General features: G+C 37.7%; 1 protein-coding gene across 2 annotated transcripts in view; it reads right to left on the bottom strand.

The window, feature by feature from the left end:
• The window catches only part of INTU (inturned planar cell polarity protein), a 34,734-nt gene that overhangs the window by 9,869 nt on the left and 12,843 nt on the right, over positions 1–12,022 (bottom strand). For both annotated transcript variants that reach the window (XR_009277690.1, XM_058839145.1), the window contains exons 3-8: positions 11,590–11,675; positions 6,076–6,279; positions 2,429–2,547; positions 2,043–2,132; positions 1,563–1,640; positions 576–759 (exon numbers count right to left, since the gene is read on the bottom strand). Coding sequence is in view for 1 of the 2 variants with exons in the window: in XM_058839145.1 (XP_058695128.1) it covers positions 576–759; positions 1,563–1,640; positions 2,043–2,132; positions 2,429–2,547; positions 6,076–6,279; positions 11,590–11,675 (761 nt within the window). In the remaining variant the exon portion in view is untranslated. The remainder of the gene's footprint in view (positions 1–575; positions 760–1,562; positions 1,641–2,042; positions 2,133–2,428; positions 2,548–6,075; positions 6,280–11,589; positions 11,676–12,022) is intronic.

Here is a 12,022-nt window from a genome sequence, read left to right as displayed (position 1 = left end):
GACAAGACTAACATTTTAAACTGGAGTCACAGATACTGAAATAATAAAAATGAGGTTTATGACTGGCAGCTATAATTTTATTTACTGTGATCCGCCTTAGTCTTAGTCCTGCTTAAGGCACAACTCGGTTTCTAACATGGAGGTAACCTGGCACAGGGAAATGGTGCAGAAAAGCTGTACCTGTCTGGTGTCAACAAATGACATGTGGATTATTTATTTTGATTCTCCAATAGGCATTGATAACTCTCCTAAATTATGAGCAATACATGGGCTTCTAAAATAGTAATTCCTGCCTGCCAAAATACTTTAGTGGTCAAAATCAAACATACAGCTACATACCAGGGGTTGCTTTCTCTACTTGTCCTAGATAACTGTAAAGTCGCCAAACTACACTCACAATAGCAATCCTGTGGGAACAGTGGTGCAGCTCCAGACTTGAATTTTACAGGAAAATGGTTGGTCTGGGATGGGCAAAGCACTTAGGTAAATCAGACAGGAAGAGCAGAAGACACCTGTATTGATTTTGTGGCCTGTCATGCCCAGGTTTTCCTGGAGAGATGTGAAAAGGACATGACCTTGATTTCCTGAGGCAGAGTCAGCCAGCGCAGGCCTGGGAGGCTGTCTAGGAACAGGGCACTGCAGGAATCCTGGTGCTGAGCACTGGGGCCAGACTGGAGCCTCGCAGGATGAAGGGCACGCTGGAAGAACAGGTTGAAAAAATGATCCAGGCGAGAAACATTTTCCACCTGGCAAAAAGCACTGGACAAACATGAACTCCAAGTTAGAATAACACTGAGAAATTTGCAGCTTGCTTATATAACCCTCAGTGCTACACAAGCCTCTTTACAGAACGATGCTACATTTGGATGTATTTTTAACATGAAAAAAACCACTAGGCTGATATCCAGGCAGCACCTACAAACAAAGGACAAACTAAACCAGTATGGTACTACAGTAGATGTCTTAGAGCAACTTAAGCTGAGTGAAACATCTGCCTCATCCTTTTGGAAACTGGGATTTATTCTTTTTTGTTCACTGTGGCATACACACATTAACCTCGAATTAAATGCAAGAATATGTGTAATCCACCTGGGTAATTTTATTTAGGTAACAGTCAGACTGAAAAATCTCCTGGGTGCTTTCCAAATGCAGAGAAAGACACTCACTCTGCCAAATGGAGTTTGGCACTCCAGACACTCACTCTGGAGAAGTCCAGAGTGCTTACTCTGTTAAAAATATAACACTGATACACACGTCTGTTTTACAGACACAGAGGATAACATTTGCAGAGTGCTGCTGACATCCACAGTGACTTGGATTTTATAGTAATGATTTAAACTAATCAGGGACAAAACTTTCTGAAGTGACAAAGACTGCTTAATACTAGTGTTAAGACTGAAACCAAAAGGCAAGCACAACAGAATTCTTGTTTTTATACAAGTGTAAAGGAACATGCAAAGAAATTCCCTTGAAACATTAAAATTAATCCTAGTATTTGTCTTTTTCAGTGAGCACCAGTGAAAAATCAGTGACTGAAAAGAAATAGTTCTGAAAGAACTCACCTGTCCAAAGAACTGTACATGAATGTCAAGGTCCTGACAACATCTTGAATCATGTTCCTCAGCTGAGAAAGGGGCACACTAACAAATAAAAATTGAAATGTACAGCTATGGTTATAACATCTTTATGATGAATAAGCAGTCCTCTTAGAATGTGTAAATATGTAATATTATTGATGTTATTCAGCAGTCTTTGCAAAGAACTTGAGTTCACTAAGCCTCACAATATTACTCTTTTCTAACTTACAAATATTTCTGGGATCTTATTCTCTTCAGAGGAAGTGAAAAAGGAACTACAACAATGGATATATGAAAGATGTGAATAAAGTCAATCAAAATAGTTAAATCACAGACATTAAGACTAGTTACAGTAAAAAGAGTACATTCAAAGCCCTTTCTTGCCTTTTTTGTTAGAAGAGTACACAAAATAAATTTGATGACACAAAATTTAAAGGAAAACAAAACCTTTCCTTTGAAACTCACTTTTCTTCAGGAAGGCCAATTACGAGCAACTTGTCAGATTCTTTCCAGTAAACAACTTGAACCAGTTTTTCACATAAGAAAAGGGAGGAACTAGAAAAATGAAGCCAGAAGTATTTCTGTTAACACTATGAAGTTATTAAGGAGTTGAAAATCATTTCACTGAACTAAAAATCCTAGTCACTGCTACCCACTACAACAAAATTTCCCCAAATCAATTTACATCCAGGCTGAGCACTCCAACTTCAGGCATGCTGTTGTAGTTAAAGTGTTATCGCTAAACAGGTTGAGTTGCTCTGGTTTGTCTAGAACTTGATGCAAGACCCATGTTTGCTGTACATGTATGTATAAAGTAATAAAAACAGTAATTACATTTCAAACACTTTTACCTGATAATCTCGGTACCAGTAACACTTTCCAGTATGTCAGACAGTGTGAGAAATATCCCTCTCACACTTTTCAGTTTTTGGGATGCTTCAGATATGGGGTACTGATAAATAATTTCTTGCTGTGAAGAAAGTTAGGTGTTAGTTAAGCAAACCAAAACCAAACCCTTCCAAAAAATCCCCACAGAAAACAAGATAATATTTTTTTTTTGTGGTAACAGTTGGGTTTTTTTTAAAACATTAAATCTTTTATCATATCCTTTCATAGGACATTGAAACAAGCTGTGTGCTGCATGGGCATACTGGAAAGTTCTAAAAGGCACATGAATGTTTCTGACAGTTTTAAATCCTCTATTTTATTGAAAAGCATGACTTATTTAGAATAATTATTACATGGAGAAACGTAAAATGACAAACACTGTGGCCACTGCATCTCACAGCTTTAAGTACACTGTTAATAGAGGAAGAAATTCTGTATTGTGAGGGTGCTGAGGCCTGGCACAGGATGCTCAGAGAAGCTGTGTATGCCACAGCCCTGGAAGTGTTCAAGGCTGTGGATGGGCCCTGGAACAGTCTGGTAGAGTGGAAGGTGTCCCTACTCATGGCTGTAGGGTTGAAACTGGATGATTTTTAATGCCTCTTCCAACCAAACCATTCTGTCACTCTCTGATTCAAGTATTAGTACAGTTCTTTCAATATTTAAATTTTGACTTAAACCATCATCAGACATACAGCTCTTCAAAACTAACATAAGAATATGAAAACTTAAGTCTCTCTGTATAACCCTACCTAGCTGCTTTATATGGACAGCATAAAACATAACTGATGAATATGCTCCAATTTCGAAGTACACCATTAAGATTCCTCATGAAGCATCTGACCAGATACAGAAGTCATTTGAAACTAAACCTTATAGAGATAAATATTTGAGAGATATTTTTCTTTTTCTAACAATTTTTAAAAAGTTGTTCTTTTATTCAAGCACTTTCAAAAATTTTGTATTATTTCAGCAACTATAAAAATATACTAATAAGCAAACATGATTTCCCCTCATTTATTGCTTTCTGCCAAATCATGATGGTCCAAAAATAATGCATGTAATATTAAGCTTATCCACTGCAAAGATTATAGTAAAGTATCTTTCTCCACAAACAAATGAAACACAGGCGTGATTAACTTCCCTGTTTATGTCACTAAGCACATTCAGACAGTGCCAATACCCGTTAGAAAATCTTCCTTCATCAAGACTAAAAGAATGCAAAATTTCATTACAGAAGGACCTGACAAACTCTTCATTCATATCCAATTTAATTAACTCTATTTATAAATACTCATTAGTGACAAGGATCTGTTTTTTCTGGAATCAATCCCTCAGCTGGAGAAGCCCTGCTGTTTTCTAATTGTAGCACTGCAGAGGGCTAGAAAGAGCCTTTCTCCCCCTCCTCACTATGAACAGGGGCCTTTACACAAAATTTGTTTGAGAATTATCTGAACACATTCCCAGGGAAAGAAAAGGCAACTGTAACAAACTGTTATCATGTATGGATATAGTGATTTAGCAAGGGCCAGCACATGCCACCAGATCAGCTCTCTCCAAAGCAAGCCCAAAGGTCACAGACCAACGACAGTGGAATCAATAAATACAAGTAGCTCATTTCTTAAGGTGTAAATCCTCCCTCAACCCAAACCCCAAACCTGGACAGAGTCCTCTAGTAACAGTAGGAGGAACATGAACATTATTCCTTCTAAGACATGCTATTGCCAAAATTACAATCACTGGTAATTGTAATACCCACCTTAAAATAAAATATAAAAAAAGGCAGGATTGACCTTACTCACTGAGAAACTGTTACCATAGGGACACCCCCCACAAGCACACACACCCCCCAAATGATTCCCAATACTAACTCCCTGTGTAGCTGAGCAGACAGAGCTTACAAGTCTTAAAGCTCATTAATTCTATTTTAGGTGCCAAAAGCTCACAAGTGGAAGAATTATTTACAAGTTCCAGTTGCCACAGTTTACATGGATGTGATCTGCATACTGTGCCTCCTCTGGATATGGGTAAAGCAGCTTCTTAAAGGATCATTTTTCTATTGTGCAGGAATGTTTAAATTTCATTTAAAGTACTGTTTAAACTAAATCTGAGACAGTACATCTACAGGATAGAAGTTGCCTGAAGAAAATGAAATTAAAGACAAATGCCTTAAAGAAGGCGGCATTTTTTTGCAAGGCAATGTTATAAAGAGCTTCATTATATCAGCAAAGCATCTCTCAACGTATTTGGGGCTGCATAACTGCCAAGACTTCTCAGGAAACAATTATTCGATTTTGTGAAGGGACAACAAGGGCATTACAATCCCTCTTTTACCTCCACTCAATGTTGAGGATTAATCCCGTTTCTTGGGAGAATGTAAAGGAACAATGGAGCAAGAAACCAGTACTCAATTTACTGTGAAGTGCAGAATTGCAATCAGGCATTTACATGATGTGTAAGAGAGGAGTCAGAGGCCCTGAAATTACGTTTTTTAATATTTCATAAAGTTTATGTGGTCAAGAAAACACTGGTCTTGGACTAGTATATATTATGGTATAATGTAATTTTCTAGGTTTCTCCTTCCCAGCTCCGTCTCTAGAAAATAAAATTAAATCCTACTTTGTGTAGCTCTAACACTTTTTTTCTATTACACATCACCAACAGAACATAGACTTGTACCAGTTGAAAAACAGTATAAAAAACAGTAAAGGTATCTCAATCTAAAGATAAATTCCAAGGGAGAGAAAGCAAAATGTTTTCTTTCTGCTCCCCACTCCATCACTGTCCTGCCATCTTAGTCCTTGGGGACTGGAAAAGCCTGTTCTTTGTTTGATGTCTCCTCAGCACTGATCAGATCACTGGGACATAATGCTAAATTTGAGAATTCATACAAAGGCAGAAGAGTCTTCTCCCAAATGTCAGCTCCTAAGAAGTCCACTTTGTCCACCTGCCATTTCCAGACTGGGCAAGAGACCACCCTCAGCTCTGTGTCCCTGCGTGGAGAGGAGTATTTGTAGCTATGGCTACATCCTGAACAACTACACAAACTTAAAATGGCTTACATGCACACTGGCAAAATTTTCCTGAAGAACAGAAAAAGGAAAGAGATGTGAAAGGAAGCTTCACAGGACACAGGAAAAGTACTTCAGTGGCTCTAAAAACGCTGCCTGAGCAAGAATCAGCAGCTGACTGCTAACAGCAGACATGCCAGAGCACTCTAAGAAAAGGCACATTAGCATTTCAAAACAGAAGGAGCCAGACTGATTATGGATGTGGACTGCCAATAGCTCCTGCTGGGGGATATTTTTTTGACTGGGAACTGGGGAAGAATGCACCTCGGCTGTGCAGTCACCACCCCGGCTGCTCCTCACCTGCTGCTGCCCAGCAGCGCTCAGCTGAGTGCAAGGCCAGTTAGGAGTTTGTCAGCAGTGATGCTGATTCTTCCCCCCTGGAATTTCAAGCCTTAATTCTGCCAAAATGGGCATTTTATGGATGATTCACAACTCCAAACCACTAAGAGGATTTTTTCTTTTATCCTTTTATATCAAATGTCCTAGCAGCTGCTTGATCAGTGGTTACCTTTCACCTCAGTTTTGCTGAGTCAGCCGCATACCTCATCCTTGGATGTCTCAGAGTCCAGTTTCAGCGCGAGGAACATGACAATGTGAGGCACGTCCTGCACAGCCTGCTGAAGGTCCAAACTGTCCTCTCCCCAAAGGAGTCGAACCAGGTTGTTCATACTTGACTGCGTCTGTTTGTTCCCTTGCTGAGAAGTTCCTTCAGGCTCAAATACTGAGGTTTCAAATGTCAGTTTAACCTATTAAAGTAATTAATTACTGTGAGAATGAGCCTGTACTTACAATTACTTTCAGATTGTATCAGTATCAGATGGAACAGATGCAGTTTGAGCCCTTTAAGAGGTTAGGTTTTCTCAGCCTCAGCTTTACTGAGGAAGATGTAAGCAAACAAAATTCCTGCTGTTTCAAGAAAACCAATTATACATTCAGCGTTACATAACCATCTATTACAAAGGACAAAGCCAGCTATTACATGCTCTAGGAACCATGTGAGTAAGCATGTGGTTTGCTGTGTTTTCATACTTAATTCTTACGGTTTTGAGAATGGAAAAATATACTTACTGCTCTGGCTTTGTTTGAGCACAAAAACCCATTACCATGCCTTTGAAACACATTTCACATATTTGACTTTCAAAATGTCAGCAGTTTACTAAGAACATATACTGAAAGCTCTTTCTTGAGCATTTCTTTATGATTTTGAGTGCACCGACACATTTGTACAGGGACAACCATTTAAATTTACACTGTACTGCAAAAGTCTGCTAAACTGTAACGGTAGCAATTCTTTCATTTTCAATGTGTTGACTTCCCTTTTTTTAACTGTAAAATCAGAAAATAAGAGTTTTGTTGCTGTATTTAACAATTTACGCAACTACCAAGTAGCCTAAAAATTGTTTACATCCCTTACTGTGCTATGTCTTCAGAAGAAAAAATAACACAAACAGAACATCCTCTCTTAAACAAAACCTTAAAAGTTTAGATCAAGCTTATTTTGTCAAAAAATTATATGATGTTTACTGTCCCTTATTTCCCAAATAAGTTTAAACCCATGAGTTTTAGAATAAATGCGTACTTCCTGACACACAAACAACACTTAATCCAAACTTGATGTGGAAACATGTTTCAAAATTTGCTTTATAGACCTATTTTTTTAAGCCCTGACTTACAAAAATTATATTTGTTTGTAGTTTCAGCAGTGATGAAAGTGATTTTTTCTTTTTTGTGAATGAACACATTATCCCAAGAATGAAAGGAGAAGATGTGAGAAACACCTATCTCTTGACTGAACATAAAGTCGTAATTTCCAAGGAGAAAAAATTAATTTATTTTCTTGGATGAGACCTTATTTTTTATCAGTCTTCAAAGTGACTGAAGACATATTTGGACTAAGTAGGCATGCTCTTAGTTCCCTCTTTCACATGTTTTTACTCAAAGCTGTTTATCTGCCTTGAAATACCTGCAACATGCCTATTTACTGGGAAGTTCTGAACATAACACATCACACCAAATCCTGCTTCTTTGTTAAAATCAGTGACAGTTTAGCCTGAGGACTGAAGCAACAAAACCAATTTTTATTTTCCCAACTGTGATAAATTTTGAGAAGCCCAAGCACAGGTAATTTATACATTTAAAAACAGATCATTTTTTTAATTGTGTATGTGTGTACACATACTTTAAGAGAGGAGTGCCAGCAAGAAGTAATGATGCTTTAAAACACCCACTGCCTGTCAAACTAGCTTGGAGAGAAGTGCCATCATCAGCTCTTACAGCTGCATTTATGTCACTGGTTACCACTTTCCCCTTCCACTTTACTCCCTTTCCCAACACTTTCCATTCTTTTTCTTCTCTCCTATTTGGGCTGCTATCAGCCTTTTTTCTCTTCCTCTTCCCTGGTACAGCACTGCAGTCAGTCCTGCTCTCCTGTCCTGTACTACCCCTTTCTTTTCTGACTCATCCCTTGCCCTCTTCTCATCAGTTCATTTTTGATTCCTGACACTGCACATGAATAGGACTCCAGGAGCATGAAAACCCAGCTAAGAAATGGCTGCTTTCTCAGACCCAGTATCTTGATAGCAGACAGTTTCAGAAGTGGATGTTTTCTTCTCCAGCATTCTTAGACTCCGTTCTGTTTCTCTGTCACGCCATCTGCATATATTTCAGAGTATTTTCCTCATACCCTGTTTAACATTTTACAGATTTCCTCAAGGCTCAATAGTTATTTCTCTCCACTTCTACTGCATCTTGTCTATGGACATTTAGTCATGACACTTAGGCTACAATCTCTATACTAATGACACACAGATGTCATTCTTGCTGTAGTCTACCTTTTAGTCTCTCGATTTTTAAAAAAACAAACTTTGTCTGTCTTGTCTTAAAGACATAACCATATGATCCTCCAGGGAAGAGCTCAAAACAAACTGAACTGAACAGAACTTTAACTCTCTTTCAACCTGGAGTCATCCATGCTGCCTCCCACATCACTGTAATAGAAAAGGATCAAGAGACTGCATTTCTACATATCCTAAAAAAATATTTTATTTTTTCATGGAGAAGAAATGAATCTTCATCCTGAGCAGTGCATAGGATCTGATTAAATATGACTACTGAAGTCCTCTTTTATAAAAGTACTGACTGTGAAACCTTCCACAGCTTTGATTCCATTTCTCCCGAAGAAAATCAGTTCAATGCACAACAGAAAAAGACATGAAGAATGGGTAAAGCATTAATATTCCACTCTATATATCATGCTCGCATTCTCAATACTTAGAACATTTCTCAAAAAGAATTTAATCAAATTGCAAGAAGGTGGCAGGAACAGCAAACTGTGAGGGACACGGATCATCATTTTCTGCTTAGGAAAGGTGACAAGGTAGAACATGACAGAGCTCTCCACAGCCACGGCAGGGTAAGACATGAGCAGTTACCTTTTTCTCATAATACAGAATCATGGGGTATGATATGCACTCGATTAGATGGCACTTTGAAAGCCAGTGATAATTAACAAAATACAAATCAGTGACATAAATCACTGCTCCAGGATGCTGTGGAGGTCAAAAGAATTATAAAAAAAAAGGAAAACACAGAAACCCTTAACTCATTTTACAAGTCCTTTACTAATAACTTCTGGAAGCTGGAAAGTAATTATTGGAAGGTCACTCTGTATTTAATCTGCTTCTTAATACTACTATACATTTCTCAGTGTTGAAAGAGAAAATGTAGCTGTTGTACCACTGGCCTGCCCCAGGAAGGCTTGATTTCATCTGCAAGAAAGCTGCAAGGATTGGAAGATGGATTTTATTAGACAGAGCTAGGGGCATTGCCTGCCTTTTAAAGATTGCCTGCAGCTTCCTGTTTTCAGTATCTGTTTGCCACATGCTTATGGTCTGCACAACTGTAACTCAAAATTTCAGGCTGGAATTTCTGATTCTAGATGTCTGCCTCAGGCTGGATATCTTTAGAAAATTTTGAGTAAAATGGTTCTGCATCTTCTGAGTACCAGAGTAAAGAAGAGTATATTCCCTTAGCATATCTTGCCCTTCCTATTCTGTCTTCTCTGTCTCATGGTGCTAGGAAACAGCAATTATTTTGATTACAGAAATGAGAAACAAAGGACTAATGTAGCATTTGGACTTCTGTTGCTCAGTAAATGCACTAAACTAGCCCTTACAAGCCTGGATCTAATTGCCTAAACTGAGGTAAGAAAACCAAACCAAACCAACAAAATTCTGTAAATACAATGAGATATGTCACATGGTGCAACTGAATCTAGGTAGTGAAGTTTTTGAAATTAATTCTGGCAATTTTTAACATGAATCCAGAAGAGCAGGGACTTCACTTAAGTAAATAACTCATATGTAAGTAAAAAGGCTTTAAAACTGCATTGTTTTTCGATATTCTGCAAAGAAAGATGAACAAGAACACAGTAACAATTTTGCTTGTATTACAAAATGTCAGCTACAGAAACCCTGTTTCTTCAGCAGCATGATTGCAGTGTACTGCATTGCAAAAAACCCAGAAGTCAGTATTTACATCTCCACTGGTCTATTCTAGCCACCACTCGTCTGGCTTTGGCTCAAACTGCACAGTAGAAAAGTAATAATTGCACTTTAATGAAAGGATTTGGAAAGCCACCATGACAAACTGTTACACATTTCAAGTAATCGCTGCCTGCTTGACAGATTTACTGACAGTGCAAATACTGACACTGCATCACAAGGAACTGCTCTGTGAAGGGCTCCACAGCATTTTAGCAACAAGTAATACCTACACCCTAACCTAGAGAGGATGCAATTACACAAGCTGTATCATCTCTGCCTTTTTAATCATTCTGTATTTAATAACAGTTACAGCAACTCCGTATTTGGTCAAAGACGGACAAGAGAAGGTTTTTCTCCCACGGAGCTCTGCCAGTACCTGACCACAACCCCAGTAGCTCAGGCAAACTTCAGGCTGTCAGATATCTTGGAAAACTTCCTGAACTGACATCCCCAGTACTCAATCTCACTGCAGCTGCAGATACATTTCCACAGGAACTTGCACAAAGTAAGTTGCAAACAGAACGTTTGTGCTCAAGAAAACACAAAATTTCCACTTTTAAAAATCTCTGGACTGTAAAATATTTTTATCATCACTTTGTACATTCTACGAAAGAAAAACTACCAAGAGACACTTTAATTTTTAATCTGCTTCTACTCATACCTCTAAGTTTCAACTTTTATCTTGTCTTCCTGTCCATCAGGAAATGAATTTTAGCAGAATGACTCAAAAAAATTCCATTTTATGCTAGTAACATCCTAGCTAGATATGTAGCACTCTGCTGGCTTGGCTCTGAAATAGCTATCTAATTCTTCATTACTTATTTAAATCTTCATTAGAGCTCCAAAATTATTCAGCTAGAAGAAAAGATATATGCAGTAGGTTTTGGGGCAAGAAACATCATTCATCAGGTCATATTTTTTGTAACTTTTTTTTTGGTATCAATTTTTATTACTGACTTCTATCCATTTCATCACTGTTGAGTTTTAAAAGATCTTAAAAGTATTCAATCTAACATCTCTTAGAATCCCAATAATTATTTTTTGTATTTAAATATTAAACCAGCATCAACTTCACCATTTAAATGCTCTTAAGTAATTTTAATAGCACTCCTTGTTAATTCAGGCCTGTTTTTACTCTCTTTTGGTTTGTGAGTCTTGTTTATGTTGATGAAGGTATAATTATTCAAGTATTTTCAGAGCAATTATTACCATTTTAAATACAGTGATTGGCAAAAAAAATCCACTACTATTCTGCTGACATGTTTATTTTTAAGCTACACATCAGCACCTACCTATTTTCATAGGATTTTTCTGATTCTGATTTTTTATCAGAATTAAACTCTGAAATTTCTGCTCTGACTGAAGTCAAGCAACACATTCAGAAGATAATGGAAGAAGTTTTAAGAAAAAGGCCACCTAAATTTTGTTGCCTCAGGAAAAAAAGGTTAGAAGCAGTATTAACTTTTACAGAGGATGTTTGGAATAAATGTTCAACTGTACTGTATACTGTACCTGCATAGGACCTGGAATGCAAGACAAAACCCTCTCTATGTTTTCAGAATTCACATCAACATCATTTACAGCAACAAGAACATCTCCTGGAGGTGGAACAGACAAGAAATGAGAAATTCAGTTGCTATCACAATACAGAGAAAAACAGTGTCTTATTTAAAAAATTAATATGCCATTCAACCTGTCATAAATGTCCATTTGTTATATTTAAGTAGATGTTTGCTACATGCAACACTTACCACTTTTAGTCTATTACTTCAGTGCTCGTAAGGCCTCATGGCCATGCTCATATCATTTGAACAAAAATCATAGAAATATACAGTGGTTTGGGTTGGAAGGAAGCTTGAAGACCATCTAGTTCCAATCCCTTGCCACACCTTCCACTAGACCAGGTTGCTCCAAATCTCATCCAACCTGGCCTTGGACACTTCCA

The sequence above is a fragment of the Poecile atricapillus genome, chromosome 4, assembly GCF_030490865.1.
Source record: "Poecile atricapillus isolate bPoeAtr1 chromosome 4, bPoeAtr1.hap1, whole genome shotgun sequence".
In the NCBI taxonomy this organism is placed as follows: domain Eukaryota; kingdom Metazoa; phylum Chordata; class Aves; order Passeriformes; family Paridae; genus Poecile; species Poecile atricapillus.
The sequence above is the reverse complement of the archived record's forward strand: the minus strand, read 5'-3'. Positions and strand labels throughout refer to the sequence as shown.